Genomic DNA, 26,978 nt, shown 5'->3' on the forward strand with positions numbered 1-26,978 from the left:
TACAAAAGGGATTGCTCACAAATCACTTTGTGACCATTCTAGAATACTGCTCAAGTGTGTAGGACCTGTACCGAATAGGAATAACAGTGGATATTGAATGTATACAGAGAAGGGCAACATGAATGGTCACAGGTTTGTCTAACCCGTGGGACAGTGATGCTGAAGAAACTGAACTGCCATACTCTATAAACTATCCCGAGAAAGTCTACTAACAAAGTTTCAAGAACTGGCTTTAAATGATAATTCTCGGAATATACTACAACCTCCTACTCATTGCTCACATAGGGATTGTGAGGATAAGAATAGAACAATTACAGTACGCACAGAGGCATTCAAACAATCAGTCTTCCCGTGCTCCATATGTGAATGGAAAAGAAAGAACCCCTAATAACTCGTACAAAGGAACATAGCCTCTTCCATGCACTTCGTGGTGGTTTGCAGAGTATGGATGCAGATTATAAAGGCTGCAGGTAGTATTACATAGTATTAGTGGGATGTATCCAAAAGATAACAAATTTTTTGTTTAGTGTGCTTATTATCACATTTAAAATTGTCAAATTTGCCCAGCAGACATACCAAATAGCTACTGGCAAGGACAGTGTTCCAATACAAAATTTCTTGTGAAGAGAGACTGTCAATGAAGTGTGCACTGTACATTCCTCCTGACAATGGGTGATAATTACTTCTGTAAGGTCATTTGTGAGATCCTTAGGTCTAGTATCTTGTGTCCCATACAGAAGAACCACTGGAGGATGGACCACACAGAGGTATTAGCCTACTGTCACATCTATTGGCCAGGAAATGATTCCCAACATTGGTAAAATGAGAATGCTCAGCATGCATTCATCAGCAGATGGCACCAATACAAATGGCAGCAAGGGATAGGAAAGGACAACAGGTAAACTCAGTCTGTATGCCTGGGGGCCTCATTAAACATGTTGAAGAGGTTGTTCCAGCAGTCACTGAGGGAACATGGTGCAGCCAACTACAGATTGACGTGCACATTGGAACAAATGATGCCTATTGTATGGGATCCGAGTTCATTCTGAGGTCATTCCAGTAACTGGCAGAGAGGGTTGAAAAGACCAACTTTGTGCGTGGTGTTTCAATGAAGCTCACAATTTGCAGCATTGCCACCACAACTGATTGTGGCCCTTTGGCTCTGAATCTAGTGGAAGCACTGAACCAGAGACTTCGATGGTTCTGTGACAGAGCTAGGATGTGACTTCCTGGCCTTGTGCCATAGGATTGAGAACTGTAGGGTCCCCCTAAATAGGTCAGGTGTGCATTACACATCAGAGGCTGCTACTCAGCTAGGTGACTGTGTGTAGGGTGCACATCCAATCCAGATAACGACAGCTGTGGGAAACCCAGAAGTATCAGTGCAAGTTTGAAGTAAATGCCTCCCACAGGTGAGAGTATTAAAATCAATGCCTCCCACAGGTGAGAGTATTAAAATCAATGTTTAACTGCCAAAGTATTCACAACAAAGTGCAAGAGTTTGAAGTGCTCATGAAAAGCAGTGAAGCTCACGTAATACTGGGTACAGAAAGCTGGTTGAAGCCGAAAACTGATAGCCGTGAGATCTTTAGGGAAAATGTAAATGTACAGTACATGGAAAGGATAGGCAAATGGGAAATGGAAGTGGCATATTTGTCGCAGTAGACAAGAAAGTCAAAACCACTAAGACAGAAACTGAAGCCGCATGTGAGATTATTTAGGCAAGACTCAGTATCAGGGGTGGGCATAAAATGATAATTAAATCCTTCTATTGCCCAACAGACTCATCTCCTGATGTAACTGAAAACTTTAGAGAAAACTTCAGTTCGCTTGTACATAAGTTCCACAATCATATTGTAGTCATGATGGAGACTTTAATCATCAAACAATTAATTGGGAAAATTACAGTTTTGTTAATGGTGGGAGTGATAAGACATTCTGTGAAACTTTACTAAATGCTTTCTCAGAAAAATACCTAGAACAGATAGTTAGGAACCTTGCTCATGATGGAAATATATTGGATCTAATGGCAACAAATAGACCTGACATCTTCGGTATGCCCAATAGCCTGATACATTTAAAAATGCAGCATCAAGTTGGAACACGTTCTGGCTTGTCCGTCAGCATTCAGAGATGCTAGAGTGAGGTTGTGTTTACCATATCTGTCGTGCATTACGGATTTTGAACAACAGATGAACGTTAAGTTTTGTTTCAATGTGTAAAAAAGTTCCAAAGAAATTAACAAAATACTGAATTTGGTATATGGCAATAATGCTGTAACTCTTAAAGACTAAAAGCGGAAATGAGTCGGTAGAAGATGAACAACATTTGAGATGTGAATTAACTTCAAAAAACAGAAGAAACCCAGATCCATATTAGTCACCAGACTCAGCAATGTGCAACTTCTAGTTCTTCCCAGAAATTAAAACCTTTCTTAAAGGAAAACATTTTGACATCATTCCTGACATTGAGAGGGCCATGACAGAGCAGCTGAACACCCTTTTGAAGAAGCCTTCCGGAAATGCTCCCAGTCACGGATTCAACGTTGGGGTAAGAGCTCTGCTAGCCTATGACAATACTTTGAAGCAGATTACATCAAATTCCATGTAATGTAATCCTAATGTGATCACCCACCTTTCATTACATCTTGGTCTTTTCTCATATTTTAGAATATAATTAAGAATTTCCTCATTCCACTACTATCCATTCACCTGCTTACATGTCACAATCACTACTGCTATTTATTATTATTATTATTATTACAGACATATTTAAGCATCTTCCATTCAGTTTGTTCCCTGAGCCATGCAATACAATAATTCTGATATATGAAAATAATAAATAAACTGGTTTCATATTCAGAAAAAATTACTGTGTATGAAAATACTTATCTACTATGAAGATCTAATGCAAAGGTTATAAAGCTTGAACATATGCGGGGTTGAAAAAAGTAAGTTGCACATATACATTTGTATGACCTCTCTGGTTCCTCGTTAGCACAAAGGAACGATCATAAAAAAGGTTTATCCATGGACAAAATGCAACAGCTTTTGTGAAATTTACCCTAAAATGCAACAGCAGATGTCCTGGTCCTTCCTTCAGTATATTTGTCGTGCATCCCTCCTTAATACCAGTATGCTTGGAGAATATAGATAGGAACTGTTTTATAACATTTACTTGCTCGTACAGCCGATACACAACTCTAATTACAATGAATCTGTGAAATGGAATGTGTTAAGGGACCTCCTGTCAAAGAAGTAAAATTTTCAGTGCAAGAAAAAAATGTTCAATAGTGTCTAAAACACTTTTCAGATATTATTGGAACTTATTGCATTCTGTGCATGCTCACATCAATTTGAAAGTTGTCTGTCTCTCCAGCACGAATCAATAATATCATTAAAAGCAATCCATGCCAGTCTTCTGGAAACAGACCTCTTGCCATTATGGTAAGATGACATTGGCCTGATAAGAGGCTCCTTTTCTGAAGCTCACAGCTGTTATGCAGTGCTTCACAAAACAGCATCTCCTAAATTTCTGAGGCGTTTTAAGAAGACCAGGTTAGCTTTGTACAAAAGAAGAATGTTCTGTGATTACAATAATTCCAAATATGACAAATGACCCCTTTTTATATGAGACATAAAAGCCTATGGATGTTGCCATTTGCACTTAGCAGCTGCAATGGAATGTGCATATGGCATTATTGGCTGGGAAACCCCATATGGGATGGTCACTTGATGCCATTATGGCAACTTGCAGGTTGATGATGATGATGACAACACACACACCCAGTCCCGAACAGACAAAATCCCTGACCTGTCTGGAAATTTAACCCAGGGCCCCATGACCAAATGTCAGCAACACTAACCACAAAACTGTGAGCTGCTGCCTGACAGCCCTGAAACAACAGCTGACGTTACCGTAGCAACAAAGACATATTTACAATTTGATCAGTTTAAAGTGTGAACTGAGCGAAGATAGAGTTGTGAAGACACTAAACAATACTGGTGTTGGCTGCAGTTTATGTGATGAAGACTATCAAGTATTTCAAGATTATTTTTTTGAAAGAACTCCAAGTAGTGATGAATCAAGAGGTGATGAACTGGAACCTCTGGCTAAAGAGTTAGTTAACCTCTCCAATATTTCTTTATCACAAGACATTCCAAATTTTGATGAAGCCTGTGGCAACAATGATAATATTATTGATAACATTATTACTGGAATACAATGACATGGTAATAATGAGCAAGCAGTATTTGAGAATGATGGTGTTGAAGTATTTTTCTTGTTGTTTTAGAGTTTTATGTAGCTGCTAGCTTGCTCCTCGTAGTTGAAACCGAGGCAGAGCACTTCACGAGATCTGTCAACCGACGTTAATATCTGGCTGACTACATTTATTTATATATTTATTATCCGGCTGCTGTAGATGATTCTCTTGAAGTAAAGATTCCGCTAAAAAGTGCCTCTGAAATCTTGTGTGTGGCGGAGGACAGGCTTGGCTTCTTCACGTTATGCAGCTGTTGTTGGAGCAAAAGAAGATATCTTCTACACATATCACAAAAAAGCATGTCCACTACTTTCCTTTTACAAACATGTATATTTCGTTGAATGGGTGTACAGATCATTGGAGTGACTCGTGAATTAGAGTAGAACACAACTTTTTGTATGACATACACTTCAGAGACTCAACTTGACATCCAAGATTACAATATATTTTATTTGTCACAAAACCATCTTGTCTTTCATTTTCACTCTTGGAGAGTGTGATTGCTCTTTGATGGTCAAGCCACCACCAAGCTATGACACCAAAATGTAAAAGGTGCTGCCCACAGAAGGTGAAGCCATTTACCTGTCGTCACACCTCCCATTTAATGTCTGCACATACGAAAACAAAAACTCACCCACAGTATATGTTCTGCGACTTACACTCTACTTAAACAATGGAAAATCCAGGATGGATTGTGACAATATTATGAAAATGAAAGTTGCTACTCATCATATAGCGGAGACGCAGAGTTGCAGATAGGCTTAACAAAAAGACTGTTAAAAATTAGCTTGACCAGTATGGCCTTGGTCAAAACTTGGTCAAAGACAAAACACACACACACACACACACACACACACACACACACACACACACACACACACACAAAACTGCAGTATCTGGCAACTGAAGCCACACTCAAGTGACTGAGTGTGGCTTTGGTTGCGAGAGACTGTGTGCGTGTGCATGTGCGTGAGAGAGAGAGAGAGAGAGAGAGAGAGAGAGAGAGAGAGAGAGAGAGAGAGAGTTGGGTTTGCGTGACTGTGCATGAGTGTTTGTCATCTATTTTGACCAAGGCCATACTGGCTGAAAGCTAACTTGTGACAGACTTTTTGTTGTGCCTAACTGCAACTCAGCATCTCCACTGTATGGTGAGTAGCAAATTCCCTTTTCATAATACTATTACTCCCTACTTAATATTATTCTGTCACAATCATCTTTCCTTGTACTACACAAGGAGTGTTAAATGTCTTTTGCCTAAACAGCATGTAACACTTCAGTATGAAAGAACTTTGAACTGGTAATAACTGATGACTGCATAGATTTAACTGACTCTTTTGATATGAAGCTCCTTAAAAGATTAAAATTTTGTGTTAGTTGAGACCCAAACAAAGGACCCTTGCCTTTCGGAGGCAAGTGCTTCATCAACCGAGATACCCAAGCATGACTCATAACCTGTCCTCACAGCTTTATTTCTGCCAGTACCTCCATCAGAATTTCTAAAATCATTGGGGGAAGTGGCAACAAAACGTCTATTCACGTTGGTGTGTAGAATATATGAGTCTGGCGATATACCATCTGACTTTCGGAAAAGCATCATCCACACAATTCCGAAGACGGCAAGAGCTGACAAGTGCGAGAATCATTGCACAATCAGCTTAACAGCTCATGCATCGAAGCTGCTTACAAAAATAATATACAGAAGAATGGAAAAGAAAATTGAGAATGCGCTAGGTGACGATCAGTTTGGCTTTAGGAAAAGTAAAGGGATGAGAGAGGCAATTCTGATGTTACGGCTAATAATGGAAGCAAGGCTAAAGAATAATCAGGACACTTTCATAGGATTTGTTGACCTGGAAAAAGCGTTCGACAATATAAAATGGTGCAAGCTGTTCAAGATTCTGAAAAAAGTAGGGGTAAGCTATAGGGAGAGACGGCTCATATACAATATGTACAACAACCAAGAGGGAATAATAAGAGTGGACGATCAAGAACGAAGTGCTCGTATTAAGAAGGGTGTCAGACAAGGCTGTAGCCTTTCACCCCTACTCTTCAATCTGTACATCGAGGAAGCAATGATGGAAATAAAAGAAAGGTTCAGGAGTGGAATTAAAATACACTCCTGGAAATTGAAATAAGAACACCGTGAATTCATTGTTGCAGGAAGGGGAAACTTTATTGACACATTCCTGGGGTCAGATACATCACATGATCACACTGACAGAACCACAGGCACATAGACACAGGCAACAGAGCATGCACAATGTCGGCACTAGTACAGTGTATATCCACCTTTCGCAGCAATGCAGGCTGCTATTCTCCCATGGAGACGATCGTAGAGATGCTGGATGTAGTCCTGTGGAACGGCTTGCCATGCCATTTCCACCTGGCGCCTCAGTTGGACCAGCGTTCGTGCTGGACGTGGAGACCGCGTGAGACGACGCTTCATCCAGTCCCAAACATGCTCAATGGGGGACAGATCCGGAGATCTTGCTGGCCAGGGTAGTTGACTTACACCTTCTAGAGCACGTTGGGTGGCACGGGATACATGCGGACGTGCATTGTCCTGTTGGAACAGCAAGTTCCCTTGCCGGTCTAGGAATGGTAGAACGATGGGTTCGATGACGGTTTGGATGTACCGTGCACTATTCAGTGTCCCCTCGACGATCACCAGTGGTGTATGGCCAGTGTAGGAGATCGCTCCCCACACCATGATGTCGGGTGTTGGCCCTGTGTGCCTCGGTCGTATGCAGTCCTGATTTTGGCGCTCACCTGCACGGCGCCAAACACGCATACGACCATCATTGGCACCAAGGCAGAAGCGACTCTCATCGCTGAAGACGACACGTCTCCATTCGTCCCTCCATTCACGCCTGTCGCGACACCACTGGAGGCGGGCTGCACGATGTTGGGGCGTGAGCGGAAGACGGCCTAACGGTGTGCGGGACCGTAGCCCAGCTTCATGGAGACGGTTGTGAATGGTCCTCGCCGATACCCCAGGAGCAACAGTGTCCCTAATTTGCTGGGAAGTGGCGGTGCGGTCCCCTACGGCACTGTGTAGGATCCTACGGTCTTGGCGTGCATCCGTGCGTCGCTGCGGTCCGGTCCCAGGTCGACGGGCACGTGCACCTTCCGCCGACCACTGGCGACAACATCGATGTACTGTGGAGACCTCACGCCCCACGTGTTGAGCAATTCGGCGGTACGTCCACCCGGCCTCCCGCATGCCCACTATACGCCCTCGCTCAAAGTCCGTCAACTGCACATACGGTTCACGTCCACGCTGTCGCGGCATGCTACCAGTGTTAAAGACTGCGATGGAGCTCCGTATGCCACGGCAAACTGGCTGACACTGACGGCGGCGGTGCACAAATGCTGCGCAGCTAGCACCATTCGACGGCCAACACCGCGGTTCCTGGTGTGTCCGCTGTGCCGTGCGTGTGATCATTGCTTGTACAGCCCTCTCGCAGTGTCCAGAGCAAGTATGGTGGGTCTGACACACCGGTGTCAATGTGTTCTTTTTTCCATTTCCAGGAGTGCACAAGGTGAAAGGATATCAATGATACGATTCGCTGATGACATTGCTATCCTGAGTGAAAGTGAAGAAGAATTAAATGATCTGCTGAACGGAATGAACAGTCTAATGAGTACACAGTATGGTTTGACAGTAAATCGGAGAAAGATGAAGGTAATGAGAAGTAGTAGAAATGAGAACAGCGAGAAACTTAACATCGGGATTGATGGTCACGAAGTCAATGAAGTTAAGGAATTCTGCTACCTAGGCAGTAAAATAACCAATGACGGACGGAGCAAGGAGGACATCAAAAGCAGACTCGCTATGGCAAAAAAGGCATTTCTGGCCAAGAGAAGTCTACTAATATCAAATACCGGCCTTAATTTAAGGAAGAAATTTCTGAGGATGTATGTCTGGAGCACAGCATTGTACGGTAGTGAAACATGGACTGTGGGAAAACCGGAACAGAAGAGAATCGAAGCATTTGAGATGTGGTGCTATAGACGAATGTTGAAAATTAGGTTGACTGATAAGGTAAGGAATGAGGTGGTTCTACGGAGAATCGGAGAGGAAAGGAATATGTGGAAAACACTGATAAGGAGAAGGGACAGGATGATAGGACATCTGCTAAGACATGAGGGAATGACTTCCATGGTACTAGAGGGAGCTGTAGAGGACAAAAACTGTAGAGGAAGACAGAGGTTGGAATACGTCAAGCAAATAATTGAGGACGTAGGTTGCAGGTGCTACTCTGAGATGAAGAGGTTAGCACAGGAAAGGGATTCGTGGCGGGCCGCATCAAACCAGTCAGTAGACTGAGAAGTTCTGCTGCAAAATGTGCAAGGCTAGCACTCCTGGAAGAAAGGAAACTGCAGAGACATGACTTAGTCACAGGCTAGGGGATGTTTCCAGAGAGAAGTTTTCACTCTGCAGCACAGTGGGCATTAATATGAACCTTTTTGACAGAGAAAAACTGTGTGCCGGGCCGAGACTCTAACTCAGGACCTTCACCTCTCAGGGGCATGTCTCTGCAATATCCTTTCTTCTAGGAGTGCTAGTTTCATAAGTGCAGTGTGTGACTTCAAATGCTTCTTTGACAGCTTGTAAACTCAATGTACAGACTAAGAAAAAACAACCATGAACCAAACAGTTAGTAACAGGTCAGTGTGTTTATAAAAATACTTACATGTTTGCCCACAGTATTAAAATAAAATATTAAAACACCGAACAAAAACATACAGTGATACGGGATTATCTTACAAACCACACGGTAATGCAAGAAGAAAACTTCATAAAAATGTGGTTTCTTTTGTGATTCAGAATTTGTTTAAGATTTTTATACAATTATGCAGAATTACATGCCATACTATTACCAAGAAGAAGTAACAACTGATATAATGCAAATTTAAAACTTCTACCTTTATGTGATAATAAGGCATTTCAGATCTGGAACTGCAATGGATTTACAGCTGGAAGAAATTAAGGTAAATTCTGAAGATAGTAGAAAACCTTGTGTACATTACAGTTTTGATACTCTGCACACCCACACACTTAGTAATATGTCATGGCTGGGGCCTGTTTATTTTCTGATCCCACTCAGAACTGGAATATTCTGGGTTATATGTGAGAGTGAACAAATAAGTAAACTATCACTCCCAGAATGTGTAGGAACAGCAATAGGATTCACTACTATTGTTAGTCTTTTCCACAATTATTACAAAATCTATAGTCATGGAGAAGACACAATCTCCATTCATGCTGACAATTGTATAGGACAGAACCAGAATGAATCTTATTAGGGTATCTTGCCTGCAGAATCTGTAGTAACAAAAATAAGAGAATTTCTTGTCATCCATGCCTGCAGGCCACAAGAAACTTACATGTCATTTGGCATTTAGACTTTTAAAGAAAAGGTTTAGGATCACTTATGTCTCTTCCATACAAGAATTTGATAACTTCACTGAGAAATCTACACCTAAAGCACATTTTAATTCCGCTGTTGCTTTGGAATAAAAAAGATTGAAGTTGCTGTGAATACATATGACTGGCTAAATTTCTTGGAGCATAGTAATGCTAACACAGTAATACACACAACTAAATATAAGCGCTTCCAGCTCAACATTGACTAGAAAAGTAATGTACGCTGCAAACTGTACATTGATGGAAATGAATTTGTGCACCACTTCTTCCCCAAAGACAATGGGTTTCCTGATGCAGTAATTCTAGCAGGGATGACAAGACAACAAAAAGATTATCTTTTTAAAAACACTAGGACCTACTTCAAAGAGGAATACAAAGACATTAAGTGGCCCTTAGAATCTGAACCTGAACCAGATCAATGAGGACTCCGAGGAAAAATCTGACCAACCAAATACTCCAGAAACTAAGAAGAACAGGGAAATACATTGTTTGTAAACAATCTTAAACCCCTTCAGACAGAAGTATTTTAGAAGTAGAAAATCAAATCCTTTGGCCACTATAAGATACAGGATGTTAATAATCTATTTTTGGGGTTTTGTGAATTCAAAATTTTTGGTGGTTCTTGGCCCATGAATGGCTCCAAAATCATAAAAATACCAATATTTCACACAAAAGGCCAGTTTATTTGGTTTTAAATCTACGTACACTTTAACGTGCTTCCCAGGCTCTGATTTTGCTCTACGCAATGCATCTGATATACACTGATCAACCAGAACAATATGAGCACCAACCTACTATTGATATAAACCCATCCAGATGTGACTGCTACTCACACACACACACACACACACACACACACACACACACACACACAGTGCATGTAGTATCAGTGAGTGTGCTGTCCATGTGTAAGATGGGGAAGGTGCGAGATCTATCTGAGCAGATTGTGATGGCCCGGAGGCTAGGCATGAGCACTTTGGAAACTGCACAACTTGTTGGGTGTTCGAGGAGTGCTGTTGTGAGTATCTTAAACATGTGGCGAAACCAAGGTGAAACCGCATCCAGATATTGTGGGGTTGGGCAGCCACCCCTCACTACAGATGTCGGGTACCATAGGCTGGGCAGATTGGCGAAACAGGACAGGCAGCGAATTGTCATTGAACTTCTTGTGTTCTGCCCACTCATGCTTTCTCGGATCGCTAGACAAAAATTCATGCAAATCTAATTAATGAGATTTTATTACAGTAAGATAATTGACAATACTTAACTTTGAGAAATGTACAATGAGATGTCACAGGCAAAAGGCGACACGAAACATAAGCAATCTCTTCAGTATATGCAATTCATAACACAAGACGAGAAATACATCCAAGACGAGAAATACATCCAACACGAGAAATACATCTCCTAAGTCGCTGCTGTCAATCTTGTAGACTGCCTAGACTGCAACTGGGCCGCGGCCAGGTGGTGGTGGCACTTATATTCTCTTTGTCTAGATGCCGTCCCTTTTTCGGTGTCGTCCTAGAGAGAGGTCTGTCAGCGTTCTATTGGTTGATGTCATCTCACAGCTCTCTCTGCCCTTCCGTCCTTGACCATCGGGCCAGCACTTTATGTAACGCCAGAACAGAACTAACACCAGACTTTAATGCTGGGTAGAGAACAAGTGTGTCTGAATATGCAGTGCACTGAACACTCCTAACGGTAGGCATCCACAGCCGTCGACCCATGTATGTGTCAATGTTAACACAATGACATCAGCAACTACGTCTGAAATAGCAACATGACCATCAGCACCAGACATTGGTACAGTGGCAAAGCATTACAATGTCTGATGAATTCCGATACTCTCATCATCATGCTGATGGAAGGATGTGGGTCCCTCGTCTTCCAGGGAAACAGCTCCTTGACACCTGTACTGCAGGATGCAGAAAAGCTGACGGCTGCTTGATTATGCTCTGGGAAATATTCATGTGGGCATCCATGGGGCCAGTGGAAATCATGCAAGACACCATGATTGCCAAGGAGTATTGTAAACTTGTTGCACGCCATGTACACCCCTTCACGATGATCATGTTTCCTGACGGCATTGGCATTTTGCAACAAGAAAATGTGGCATGTCACAAGGCCAGGAGTGTGTTGAGATGGTTTGAGGAAGACAGTGGTGAGTTCCAACTGATGTACTGCCTCCCCCCCCCCCTCCCCCCTTCCTCCTCCTCCTCCCGACTCGCCAGTTCTGAACCCGATCAAACACATATGAAACATCACTGAACACGGTGTCAGAGCTCATTGCCCTCCTCCCCAGAATTTATAGGAATTAGGTGACTTGTGTGTGCAGGTGTGGTGTCAGCTCCCTTTAGTGACCTACCACAGCCTCATTGCTTCCGTACTAAGAACCATCACCACTGTTACCTGTGCCAAAGGTAGACATACCAGCTACTACAGGTGGTCATAATGTTCTGGCTGATCAGTGTATGTCCCACATCTCAATTTCTGCTGCACTTATTCTATGGTCCTCTTAAATGGATTTCCTTCTCTCTTTTCATCTGTATTATTCCTGAAGAACAAATCTTTCATTCTGGCATTCGCTACACTGTATTCATTTTTGTATTTTTATGAGATCTCTCTTAGCTTTTGGTTTTGGTGAACATAGGGTCTTGGCAACTGTATAACTTGTCATTTCAGTCTTAACTGCTACACTTAAATTTAAGAAATAATTATAACTAATTCGCTACTGTCATTCATTTAACATAAAGAATGTCAGTATGAACATACCTCTTTCTACAAATAGTGCAAGTGCATCAAACAGTTCCTGTCTCTTTAGTGCAAAGGCAAGTATATTTACTGGACACATTCGAGCTGCAAGTTCCTCAATCAATTGTTCAGCTGGATTTTTAAAGCACTGAAGTCTTTCAACTGTGTCGTGTCTGAAAAAGGAAATTTTATTTAATGATCCGGTAGTTTCTTATTTCACCTCAGCACACTGTTGCAAAAATTTGATACTGCTATAATAATTAAATGGCTTTAATGGTGAGCTGGTATTAAATAAAAACCAGCTAATAGTACTCAGTAATAAATGAAGTACTATGATACACAACTTCATCATTTCATTCTGGTGACTTGCGAAAGAGATTTTAACTTTCAATTCCCACTCTCAGAACATTTATTGAGTTAACTGGATCAAAACAATATTATTTTTATCAGCTCGAGTGCAGAATAAGAATAGGTATATATCTTAATGAAATTGAGATAGAAAAGGCATCTAGTTGTTAAGATTGCCATAAAATGACATGCACGGGTGAATGTAGAAGGAATTTAAGTCAGTGGTTCTTTCAAATAACAAAATGGAAAGGGAATGGTTAGTAGAAATTTTGCTGTTCAAAAATTGAATGGGAAAGTCATCCAGGATACAGAAATACAGGAGACCCAACAACACCTGATGAGATGGAAATAAAAAAAAATAAAATCTGTGAAGAAAGGATACTTTTAAACTGGAGGGCTTAAAACTATCATTGTTGACTTTGAGATGTGTGCAAGGTAACATGACCATTAGTGTCTGTTATGGTACAGAGGAGAGGGGGGGGGGGGGGACAGGTAAAAAGTCAGAAATTCTGAAAACAGTGGGTGGAAAGGGAATGTTGACGTGAAAGAGAATAAACACCTAGAAGAATGCTGAATGAAATAGTCAGTGGACAGGAAAACAAAGACAGGATAATAAAAATGACACATGGCTAACAACATGAGGATGATGACATGGGAGGAATATGCAACTACCCACTGGATTATATAGGAGACACATCACATGACTTTGAACACCACACTCAAACTTAATGCATGCTTTACTATGGGAGTAATATCAATTTTCCATGCCAATCAATGTCTCAGAATTCCAATCAGCCCTGTTAATATGCAAGTCTTTTTCCATTTCCTCTCTCTATTTCTTGTTCTTCTTTTCTTTTGTTCTTCCTTTGAGGAACACCTCTGTCCACTTTTCCCTAACAATTTTTTTTATCAAACTTCATATATAGTATGCAATTTCTGATGTTGTTTCTTTTACTTATGTCTTTCCCTATGTTGTTAGCTGCTTTTTACATTTTTGTGTGTCCGTTCTCTATATCCTCTACACTTATATTCCTAGACTCTCCTTCCCTTATCTTTCATGAGTTAACAGTCTCCTCTGCTATTTTTTGCTTCACACATCTCATCTATAAAAATTAAAAAATACAGAAACACAAGAGATAAAGGTTTTATGATAAATCTAAAAAAGAAGTAGTACTGTATTTAAAAAAATACAACAAGAAAAAAAGGCAACTACTATAGCTAGAGAGTTAAATAATGACAGCAAAGTGGGAACTGTGTAATTAAGATAGCACATATGATGGGAAAAAGGTCACCTACACAATTTTCAAAGCTCTAATTGAAAAAGTCAGATTTGAATTTAAAGCTTTTTTTTTCACCCCACCTCTAATGAGATAGGAACGTCAAGATGTAAGTATAAAATTTATTGCAATCACAGCACAAGTTTTTATGTAGACTTGGTTACAAATCAGCTGTGTATCAGTACCAGACCACATTCATCACAGCTAGTTCACAATCTAGTTGAAGAACATACAAATGTGATCAACTTCATCCACAATACCCTGTGAACCACAGTTATCAGTGTGCACTAATTTCTGTCCTTGGGCTATGTTTGATCCCTTCCTAGTCCCCTGTTTCTGTCCCCATCCCATTTTCTGACTCCCCCAATGCCAAGATTCATGGTTTACTCTGCCTCTCGCTTCAGTTATCTTTACAGGATGATTGTCTCCTTCAGGTTGGGACCATCTTTACCTCAGCCTTATGTAATCTTCTTATTATACTCCCTAACTTTCTTTTCATACTGTGCACACTCAGATACGTGTGTGTGTGTGTGTTAATAGTATACAACACATCACATCAATTCAATTCCTTAATGAGGAGAATGGCTTTTATTTTGGCTCTCAATACCAAGAACCTACCTTTCTTAACAAATTAATTGCTTCTGTGCAAGTGATGTTGATGTACTGACATGATCACTTGTTTGTGTCACTATCAGACTTATGAGACCTGAATAAAGTTCCCTGTCTCCATGTTACTTAAAAAAGAAACTGTCAGCATATCACCATAAGTCTTCTTCCTGTAGCATTTCTGTTCTAAGCCGTGAGTATGTAACAAGAAGTTTAAATGGGGTTAGTGTTATTCTCTGCAAAAGTACCACAATATACTTATGATAAAACCAGAATAGACACACATAAAACACTTGTTGTACAGCCCACCAACCATACTGATAATCTGCAGGTTTTAACAATTTTAAGCTAACAAGTACAATTTTTACCCTTCTTTTAATCTCAGGTAACTACTTACATTGTGCAGTCACCAAGGTATAATCTTTAAACAAAAATGGGGTCAGGTAAACTCTTTCCTGCAACTGAGTGATTACTTAATGTAGGTTGGGGACTGTATGGGAGGATGTGTACTTGAAACACAAAAAGAGCAGTATCTCAAAAGCTAGTAAAGTCTATGTTCATGCACTATCCACAAATCAGCTGCATGTGAGTGATTACGTTCCTTAGTTTTTGTTTATTGCTTTCATCCTGGAATTTATGTTATTACTGTGAAGCGTTAAATTTGTGTGTTTATTCAAGGATAGTGCAAAGGTAGTGTGTCCATGGCAAGAGGAGAGGGAGGGAGGGAGGGGGAGGAGGAGATTATTTGTGTGTGTAACAGAAAAGAGGAATATTGTGCACCATCTATAAACATAATTAGGGGGTACCGTATTACTGATTTTAGTCAGCACATAGCCTCTAGCCTCCATTGCATTGCTTAACTTACACTGGATATAACCTTGGCTACAACCTTAACTAAGAAGTTGTTTTACATTTGGATATTAACAGTCTTTTTAATATCATTTTGGAATGGCCATGAATGAAAGGCCATCCAATCAATATACCATATGTGCTGCAATCTGGCTGGGTGGGATATATAATATGACACTCTCACACAAAAATAATTCTTAATACTCTATTCACCCACTTACAGGAACAAAAATGTTGTCGACAAATAATACAGCTTTGAGAAGTTTTACTTTACAGCAGAATTATCCCTAAAAAGAATTGACAAGGCAATTAGCCTGCTACTGAGAACTTTTTGTTATCAAGGAAGGTGAAAGGTTCATTCTAAGAGTAAGCACGATGTGACTGTGGAAAAGTCTTGGCTGCTACATCAGCCCCTTCAGGGGAGGCAGAGTGTCGCCTAAGAAGTGCGCCGGAAAGTGGACACATCGACCTGATATTGTTGTACATCCTAGAGGTCAGTCTGTCTGTCTGTGGTGAAGATGCCGGTAGTGGTGTTGATGTTGATGATGGTGCTGTAGTACGTCGGCATCATGGTACAGCAGTAGGTAGCTCTTCTTGAAAAACATATACGGGCTTCACCCAGTCAAGAGAGATTGTAGAGGGCTTGTTAACAAGTACCTCGATAGGGCGCACTTCTCATTATATGACTGTGTGGGCCCTTGTACGCTGGTTGCAGTGAAGGCTTAATGCCATTGTTGTAAATCACGATGTGTGTGCACTTGTCTAGGACCTAATGTACACTGTAGGGAATGTGCATCTACAAACTCTCCTGGTACGTATAACGCTTCGCCGTATACGAATCCAGCAGTAACAGTCTAAATCTGAGTTGTAGCTATTCCTCAGGCTAAGTAAAAGTATTGGCAGAGCTGCAGTCCAATCTGTATCATGGCATATGAGGGCTGCCTTGAGAGAATGATGCCAGCTTTCTGTCATCCAGCTACTGGCTGAGGGGGTAACTTGTGTTATGGTATACTGCGCCACAGACTTTAGTAAGCTGGGCAAACAGGTCCCACTCAAATTGGCATCTGCAGTCCACTGTGACTTGTAGAGGACAGCCGAAATGCGATATCCAGGTGGAAACAAAAGTGTAAGCTAAAGTTTCTGCTGAAATGTTACCTATTGGCAATGCTTCCAGCTAGTGCATGAAGCTGTTGATCATTGTCAGTACGTTACAGTGCCCTCTGATCGAGGTAAACAGCCAACAACGGCATTATGGAAGAGCACAAAGTGAGCAGTTGCATCAGAAAAGTTTCCCATGGCAGTTAACCTTGCTGAGTTGACATTTGATACATGTTTGTATAGTTGTTGGTCGGACTCCAGAATGGCAAAGATTATGTCGGCTGTCGAATGCACATATTCAGAATGTGAGGCAAGAAGGATGAAGTTTACCATTTGACATGTTACAATATAACTTAATGTCAGCCCTTATCTTTGAATAAATCACATAGTACTTGGTCACTCTGTAGTGCTTTGGCAAGTTGAATGAAATGAACCGAATGTGAGAAGCTTCCATTTGTGGTCAGAAGTATTTAATAGGCTCATAGATTGTCACAAGCTCTCAGTAATAATTGCTCCACTTGTTCTCCATTGGGACTGTGACAGCTTATGGGAAAAGAAACCTAGTGGCTACCATGCACCATTGCACAGAAATTGTAATGCTGAGCCAATTGCTGTCTGGCTTGCATCGACCTATAATGCGAAGGGTGCATTCAGCTCGGGGTGTCCGAGTAATGCATCACCTGCTATGCTCTGATATGCTGCTTTGAAAGCAGGGATCATATTATACGTCCACAAAACTGGTGAGTTACTTTTGCTCTTTGGGCCTGTCAGTGTTGCTGTTAAAAGTTCTTACAACCTGGCCACAAGTGGCAGGTATTGGCAACATAAATTAAACACACTGGGGGTACGACACAATTCTTTAAAGGCTCTTGGTTACGTGATTTGCAAGATGTTTCAACTTTCTCAGGTAAAGGTACTGAACCTGATGATTAGATCGTATGCCCCAGGAAGTTAATCGTCTCTGACCAAAAATGCATTGGCGGTATTCAAAACCATGCTGTACTATTATAACCATTCAGACATCTCAGCTAGATTCTGCTGATGTTTTTCTGGCAAGGCTGGAGAGAGAGAGAGAGAGAGAGAGAGAGAGAGAGAGAGAGAGAGAACCAGAATATCACCCAGATATGTAAAGCAAAAGGGAAGACCTTGTAATATGGAGCCTATAAACTTTTGCCAAGTTTGTGCAGCATTTTGGAGGCCAAAAGTCAGGAAATGACTCTCGAATAGACCAAATGTGGTGATTATGGCCATCTTTGGTATGTCTGCTTCTGCTACTGGGGTCTGAGTGTAGATATTGGTAAAATGTAGGATGCTAAATAAGGTTGCACGACTTAACAAGTAATTATAGTCTCATAACAAGAGTATGAGGTATTACTTTGGTACACTTTTGCCATTGATAATCCCTGCACAGATGCCATGTGCCACAGTTCTTAGGTACTAAGTCAGGTGGGGATAAGCAAGAACTACTCAATGGGCATGTAACATGTTCCCACAGCATACTGTCAAATTCCACTTTTGCTATAGCTAGCTGGTCTGGGACTAATCATTGGAGTCAACAGGATGCCAGTGGACTATTGGTAGTTTTAATGTGATGCACTTTGCCATGGCATACCCTGCTCCCCCCCCCCCCCCCCCCCCCCAATAATCCTGCATACTTGCCAGTAGTGGTTTGTATGAACTTGACCGTTTGTGTTCCTGCATTTTGTTGAAAGCCTGAAGTCATTAAGTTGGTGGCTCTGTCAATGAGCCATGCATTTGCCATGTCTGGCAACAGCTTGTAATATGCTAGAGAATATGCCCCTATTATGGGGCTCCATCTCACACATCCGCAATAGTAAAGTTCCATGCTGTCATGCTGCAGCCTGAGATCCAGCTTGACCCATAGTGTACCATACGTCAGTATGGAGGAATTATTAGCTGCAGTCAGCTAGAAAAGGGCTGTTGGTCACTTACTGTGTAACCGCATGTGTGGAAACACACATAGGTACAACATTTTTGTCCTGACTTGCAGTCACTTACGAATAGACTTTGCAACATAATCTGGCAACCAGTGGGCACAAGGTGTAGTACATTTACTCACCTGGTCTCCAGATCTTGTGTGGCACCCACAGAACCCTGACAGCCAGAATGTCTAATCAGCATGTGTAACCAGAGGTGGCGACAAGCTGTTGCATGATGCTGTCACTGCATTTACCTGAGTGGGAATTACTGCATTAAATATCATATCAGCCAATGCATCCAACTCCATGTTGTTTTGAGACACTCAAGTATTGCGAGTCTCCTGTCGCCAATGTCTTCTTGCATCAAAACCTGCCTTATGATTAGTTCTTGTGACACAGACACCCTACAGATTAGTTTCGTCTTCAATTGCTCATAAGCTCTCGTCGTAGGTGGAGCAGTGATCACATCTTCAATCTTCATGACATGTTTATGGTCCAGCTGGCTTACAACAATTGCAAATTTGGTGGAATCTGCTGTAATACCTGCACCGAGAAGAGTGGCTTCCACTTGTGTGAATCACAATGTTGGATTTGCAGTCAGAAGTATATTAGTGCACAGTGAGCTGAGAGACTGCAAGGACAGGCTCAGTCATTGGTTCTGTCACATTATAAGCTTGTCCTTTCAGTGCTATTATGTGTGTTCAAATCACATTTGGGTCATCAGGTTGTAGTGGTCATAAATACGAGACTTTCCAATCAATTTCCCATGCTTATTGCAATCTAGCCAACTTGCATATGAAATATGACACACATTCTTACAATAAGAGTTCTCAACACTTCGTTCATCCATGTGCAGGAACAGGAAGGAAAAGCTTATCAACAGAGACTACAGCTTTGAGAAGTTTTACTTTACAGTAGAATTATCCCTAAAAAGAATTGACAAGACAATTAGCCTGTTACTAGGAATTATCTACAATCAAGGAAGGTAAAAGGTTTAGTCTAAGAGTGTGATGTTGCAGAACACAGCACCTCAGGCAGCTGTCTCCAAAATATTTTGACAGTGTGATGTAAATCAGCACTCATGGCACCACAGAACACTGAGGTGCATTGATCTTGGCCACTACAATCATGACTTTCATTTAAGACAAGTAAGGTGGTCATTTCAAATACCCCTCAGTCTATTTTAGATACCTATCTTTCTGATACATACACCAAACCAAGACTAAAAACTTGCATTATCTTTCATTATTGAAGACATTACAATGTTCCCTCCAAGTAAACGATGCACAGCAGCTTTTGCTCTTATTCGTAAATGAAAGTTCATGTGCTTGCTGTTGCTATAGCACTCTACTATGACGACAAACTGAGATACAGTCCTAACATTTAAATTGGCTTCTGCCAAAAAAGGAGCATATCCACTAAAAACTCAATGTTTAACGCAATAATTAAACATTTTCTTTGGGAAAAGAATTCCCAGAACCTAAGATACAATGTTCACCTTCACTATGTGACTAACAGCTGCTCAATGTGTCTCCTGTAAAGGTAGTGATTGTTTTTACCCATTCCATCCTTGTATAAAATTGAATATTCACAAAATTCTTCATTTGTGTGGCCACAGTATCATACTTACTTTCCGAAGTATTACAGGAATTTCAAATTCATCTTTTGCAAAAATTGTGTCTTTATTTTACTAGATACAACAAATTATCAATTTAAAACATTGTCAGTGGTAGCACTTTTTGTCTTATTTCCACTTACAGATGTAAGTTTTCACAACTTGTCCTATTTTCAAGGTCAGGCTCTGATGTCTTTGGTTTAATTTCACAGTAGCATGTAGTACTACATATTGTATTGATGTAAGAAACAACAAATGTTGCATCACTACCATTTCTTTACATTTTCATGGCACATATATGTCATGAATATTCATGACACTGAACTAGTATCTGTGGTAAGGATATGCAATAATGTAATGAATGAGCAGAAAATGGTACAAAGTATGTGATAGTTATTGTGAACAGACAACAAAAAGACTTCTCACAAAGAAAAATATGATGATTTCTTATGCACAATGCAAAAGGACTTCTTAAAAATTTATTGAATTATATACACAGCAAAAGTATGCTAATCTTAGTTACATACAAAGCTGAGTTACATGTTCAATATATCATACTTTTAATGAAATTAATGATATGGGAAGTTTATTCATACAAAAGTTACATCTCCTTACAGTCTATGACTGGTTACATGTCATCTATTTACAGGTACATAATCCAATGCATAACTTCTGTTTTCCTTACATTTAAGAAGACTATGTTCTTATAGATCACAAACAGGATATTCCTCTACGGCAATAGCTGTCTTTCAGAAGTGTTAACAAAATAGGCCTATTATTCATATTCTACATGCATACAAAATTTCTTTCCAAAACATCACTTCACCAGATATGATGAGTATAATGGCTAACAGTAGGCCTATGCTATATGGATTTATGTTGGCTAATTCTGAAGTAAATATTTGATAATGACCCTACAAAATAGATTTACTAGTGAATCTATATTGACTTGAACCGAAAGTCACAGACAGTGGAAGACTCATGTACATTATTTCAATTAGTAAAATATATGATTTACAACCCTCCCCCATTGTACATATGTTGACAATAAAATGCAGCAGAATGTAATTTTATAATGTGGAACGAGTAGTAACTTCTCAATGAGGGCTACCCGATTTGGAGAACTTCAGAAAACAATTACAACTGGTATAAGAAATGTTACCAGTTCTAAATTAAATATTACATTAAACATGTGCCAAAATGATGGGTGTCCTAATGATTACCTTTCACTCCAAGGATGAAGGGTGATTTCCGATGATATTGTCAGGTGACTAATACTACTACCTACCTCTCTCTCTTTAATTTGATTCCATAGTACCAAAAATGAATATAAATTCTATAAAATAACTGGAATAGTTCAAAGAGATTTTAAAACACTATCAAACCTACCTGCTGCAATCAGACAAAATCCTTTTGTTTATGTATTTCTCTTTAGACACTAAAGTGTAATGGATTGAGAATGGAAGTTTTGAGATCATAGAAGAACATGGATTGAGAATGGAAGTTTTGAGATCATAGAAGAACATTTTTTACAAAAATTTAAGTTCTTTTTTTTTTTTTACGGAGAAATTAAACTTTATTTCATCCTTTCTCTTACATTAATTTATTACTTACTTTTCTTTCTTGCTACTGAAGCTGTAACATGGTTCAAAAAAAGTTTTAAGGTCCAATCAAAAAAGAATCCATTAAAGAGGACACAAGTTCTGATTAGGATGGAATTCGGCTGTGCTTTTTAGAAAGGAACCATTCTAGCTTCATCTTAACTGTTTTAGGGAAATCAATGCAAAACCTAAATTACAGGGGTTTGAGCTGCTAACCACCCTAATACAAGTCCAGTGTCTCACCACTGTCTCTCCTCACCTGGCACTATATCAAGATGTTAGGTAGAAGTATTATCTCCGATCTCGTTGATTTAAGCATATCTGTGATGACTTCCACAGGCTCACTGCTGGTTTAACAACAATACATATATAAGTTTTAAGCCTTTCTAGTTAACATATCTCTGTAAAATTTTTGAGACTTTATTAAGTTTGAATCGGATCACACAAAGCCAGACCAGAAGTCATTAAAGTTCCATTTCAACGTATGATGATGATCCTTTTTTACAGTATAACAAGTGCCCGAGTTAGCACAGTTGTTACAAAGTGAAAATCTAGTTACAATTTACTTACATGCAGGAAAAACTACAATATTTCCAAAAGGACAATGCATGACACAAGCAGCTGTACTCTAGTTGGTGAAAGAAGATGCCCGACACTTGTAGTGGGCTGGGCATGGCAGCTTCGGCGGGCCAAATCAACCGATCAAGTCATGTTGTTTTGCAAACATCTCTATGGAAGCAACTCATGTTCTCACAGCTATACGAACAACTACTGTTCTTATCTGCAGCCGTTAATGCTACACTGCTGAAAGCTGGGAACAGTACTGTTAGCTGCCAGGAATCTTCTTATACTGACTATACTACAGTCCTGCACAAGTGCTATAAAAAGACAACCTTTCACCAACATTTTCAACTAAAGTCAATTTGGCATAACTGCCTCACTTATTACTCCATAACTTTTTTTTGGTAGTGTTTCATGAGAGGTCTATAAACAAATGAAGTGCTGTGTGGAAAAAGATTTCAGTATTATCATTCCTCTCAATTCAATTTAGGTATTATCCCACCAAATACTCAATTTCGTGCCACCTCCCATCCCCTTCCAAAACAAAGCCCTTCAGCACATAATTTTTGAAAAATGAACTGAGTGGCAGCTGAAGACAAAAAACACACAAGTAGCCAAAGGCAAATGATATTACTTTTAAAAAGATCAGTATAAGTGTTCACAGCATTCAGTTAGAGGTGGGGGGTCTAGCAACGTAACTCAATTAAGTGGATAAAAGCAATCCAGCATTTTAAAAATCGCATAAAACTGTAACTCTTATAGAGTACAGTCTACAGAATGAGTACTTAAAATGAAACTAAATGTCAGGTGTTACACTGCACACCCAAAATGTGTAACAATCATTAATGTTGTAGTGAGGTTTAATCCTGTTATAAATTAATACACCTGCACCCTTCATGTAGGTACTCTAATGTAATATGGTAAATGCAGTCCGAACGTAAGAGTTACATCTGCCTTTGTCTGCATATAAAATTTGATAGTGAACCTAATACTCTCACACGATAATTATCAGCTACAATGCACGAACAAAGAATGAACTGAACAACACTGCATGTGACATGTCCTGTTGCACATTGTTTCTACGCCGCTAAATGTACACGTTGCTTACAGTTAGTAATTGATGCGAAATCGTTAATGAATTTACCACAGACGTATTCTCAAGCGATACAAGAAAACCAAAATTATTTTTACAGGCCAAGAAATGAAATGTGTTATTTCACAATTCGCTAAAAACACAGCACGTCAGTATCATGCAAAAGTTTCATTCAAAATATCTAATACTTTACCCAAGAACTCGCATCAGATCCGCTAGTCTCTTCCAGTTGTCATCAATCAACAATTTCTCAATGAGTTTCAAACGAATCGTTGCATCTAGTTTATGTAACTTTGTTTCTGGATCTGGAACTCCCATATCTGTGTAGTGCAATTAATTATCTTAAAATGAATGAACAATTTGACATGAATCTCTTCACATCTCTTTCTCAACAAGTAGAGCAGAAACAATTTTCAGGCGCCATCAATTCTGAGTTTTCTGTATTTTACATCCGGTGTTGTGCCAATCAGATGTCTGACAGTTTGACACTACGAAAGCAATGAATTCGCCCGGCTCACGTGCATGACAAAAACATAGCTGCGAACAGCGACGAACACGCAAAACGCATTATAAAGACAAGCAGACACAGCTTTTCGTGTCGGCGATAAGACATATGACGCTCTAACGATCTTCACACATTTACTCTTAATTCTGTTTTCCTCCTTCCTTGTTCCTTGTATAACGTCACACCTACGGTCTGTCTATAAAAATTCAGGTGGTGGGGGTAAACAGATGAAGAGAGGCGCTGAAACAGGTTGTTGCAAAACAGCTTTATCCTCAACTTCTTGCTTTATTGCTCTGATCTGCAGATGCACGCTTACGTGACATCATTTTAACGTCACCTGCTGTATCGAAGGCGCAAAGAGCTGTCTATCGACTTTCGTGACCGTTTGGTTCACACGTGAGACGAAAATGGCTTTCAAAACAATAACATTCGCCTCAATAAGAGAGAACTGAAGGTTACGCTATTTCTTTACTGCAGGATACTTTAACATATGTAGTTTATTAACGCGTAAAATTCTGTATTCATGTGGACTGGGCTGCAGATGAGGGAGAGATTAAAGTGTGTGCTAGAACTAATTCCGAGACTCAATGAAAAGGCTTTATTAACTGTTTTTCCAACCCATGGACACTAAATAACTGACAAATCTGAAACATCAAGTTACGTTGCTGTTTGAAGACTGATCATGCCAGATTAGCCTACGTTGCATATACGAATGAATATAAAAAGTCATCGTGGAATCCAAAAAGGCAGACAATAGCAGCAGTATTAGGATTCCGACAAAGCTGCTTGGAAACTGATAAATGGTGCCGCCAAAAGTGCGAGTAACAAAAAATTAATATCTGTCCCCAAAAGTTCAATGATATTTTATTGAATCAATCGAAGAAGTAGAAAACGCTATTCCGTAGTTACTTTCAAAAAAATCATTAACAAATACAAGTGCGTTTACATTCCCCAGAGTCTCACCTAGTTTCGTTCTAAGAATAATAAAACAGTTGAAATCATCAGATAATATTGATATATATGACACATCTTGCAACATGCTGAAGAAAGCAATCGATTTATTTTGTACCCTGTGATGTATTGTATAAACAAGTGTGTATCTGAGGAATACTTTCTTGATGAGCTTAAGGTGTCAAGGATAGTTACAATACATAAAAAGGGAGATATAGAGTCGCCTTCAAGTTATGGGCCAAATTACATAGTCCCAGCTTTTTCTAAAGAATTTGAAGGTCTTATTTACCAACAGTTTTATGTTTACTTTGAAAATATGGAATAATTACAGGAGCACAATTTGGCCTTATGGAAAAATTGTCTAATATTGATACGGTAGAGTCTGTAGTCAAATACCTACTTCAAGTGTTTGAGAAGAACAAAGGCTTCGCTCAAGTCACTTTCTGTGATGCAAGCAAAAGTCTTTTGCTGTGTAGAAAAAAATGCACTTCTGTGGCTCAGAGATGGCAGCCTTAAACTATTAAAATCTTATCCACAGAACCATATGCAAATTGTTTATGTCTGTAAAGAAATGGTCTGTATAGAGTAAAGTAAGGTAGGTATTCCACAGGAATCTGAACTGGGCCCTTTCTTATTCATAGGAATGATTAGTGACCTGTTATCATTTATTAAAAGCAGTGCACTGCACTATGCAGATAATATTACTTTTCTTCTCAGTACTAATGACTTAAGTAGTCTCAAAACTTGTGTTGCAAAGACAATTGCTGAAGTATTTTACTGGTTTAAAAAGAAATAGATTCTTGTTGAATGAAAACAAAACACAGCAACTGTTTTTTTAGACTAAAAGACAAGATTTTGTCATCTGACAGAAAGTATGTTAAGTTTTTGATAGTATATTTAAATGATAAACTATCTCGGGGTCAACATGTACTATATATCAGTGGTAAGTTGTCACAAGCAATTTACCTGTTTAGGTGGCTTATGGGTCGTGTGCTTGAAATAAACTTTAGAACAGCATATTTTTCGTTTTTTCAAAGCATAATATCACCATTTGGAAAATGCTCCAGCCAGAGCATAAACAATGATGAATAAAGTTTCTCTTTAAAAGACACTGACAGGAAAGTGGGGAACCAGCTGCCTCAATTCTCATTCTGTCTTCCTCACCAACAATTTTGACATGCAAACATGTCTCTTTTGTTCTGCTTACAACCTCTTCTCTTTCTCTTCAACCACTATAGTCTCCTTTCCACTCGTGTCCTCTCACTCTTTTAACACACAAAATTCTAAAACTCTTTCTCCAGGCTCTCTGTGTAGTGAAGCCCTCACACCTAACATTTTTCTCTCACTACCACTATCTATACATGTCTCTGTCTTCTTTTTCTCCCATTGGCATTTTCTCCTGTCTATCTCTCCCACTCTCATTGTCTTCATCCTTTTCTTTCACCCTTATTTACCATTTGTCTCCTTCCTGATATTTTCACTGTCTCTCTGTCTCACTGCTGTTGTCCTTGTCTCATTCTTTTTCTCTCCCATGGTCACTGTCTCCTTTGTTCTGCTTACAGCTTCCTATCTTTCTCTTCAACCACCAATGTCGCATTTCCACTAATGTCCTTGGATATGGTTTACTTGTGGTTTTGACCCACTGACCAGGATACTTTAACATGTGAGTATAGGGAATGAAGCAAGGTCGGTATTTTCTTATGTGTTACAGATCGCCTGGGGGGAAGGGGGGCACCTGGTGTCCAGACCCCTCAAGCCTATATAAGGTCTCCACTCATCTCACCTTCTCATTTTCGCTGTCTCCTCTTTCTCTTTTGCACCCACTGCTACTATTTCCAAACAACTCTCTTCCCGTTTACTACCGCTCTCTCTCACTGATCATCACTGACTTTCTCTGACTGTTGTCTTTATACATCTTTCTTTCTCTTTCACTGCCACTTTCTCTCTCTCACCATCACAGTCTCCTCTCTCTTTCTCTCTCATTGGCACTGTCTGCTCTATCTTCCACTGCAACAGTTTCTTTACTACTCTATTTTGGCACAAAAAGTGAGAAATATTCAGTCGACAAAATTATTGGTGAGGAAGGTA

At 39.9% G+C, this 26,978-nt stretch overlaps 1 protein-coding gene across 2 annotated transcripts in view; it reads right to left on the minus strand.

Moving 5' to 3' along the window:
* The window catches only part of LOC126482398 (mucosa-associated lymphoid tissue lymphoma translocation protein 1 homolog), a 130,744-nt gene extending 106,512 nt beyond the window's left edge, over positions 1–24,232 (minus strand). The window contains exons 1-2 of one of the 2 annotated variants that reach the window (XM_050106511.1): positions 23,628–24,232; positions 12,468–12,619 (exon numbers count right to left, since the gene is read on the minus strand). In XM_050106511.1, coding sequence (XP_049962468.1) covers positions 12,468–12,619; positions 23,628–23,752 — 277 coding nt within the window. In that variant the 5' untranslated portion in view covers positions 23,753–24,232. The remainder of the gene's footprint in view (positions 1–12,467; positions 12,620–23,627) is intronic. The other variant, XM_050106513.1, reaches the window with a different exon arrangement.
* Between the last annotated feature and the right edge of the window lie 2,746 nt (positions 24,233–26,978).

The sequence above is a fragment of the Schistocerca serialis genome, chromosome 5, assembly GCF_023864345.2.
Source record: "Schistocerca serialis cubense isolate TAMUIC-IGC-003099 chromosome 5, iqSchSeri2.2, whole genome shotgun sequence".
Taxonomy (NCBI): Eukaryota; Metazoa; Arthropoda; class Insecta; order Orthoptera; family Acrididae; genus Schistocerca; species Schistocerca serialis.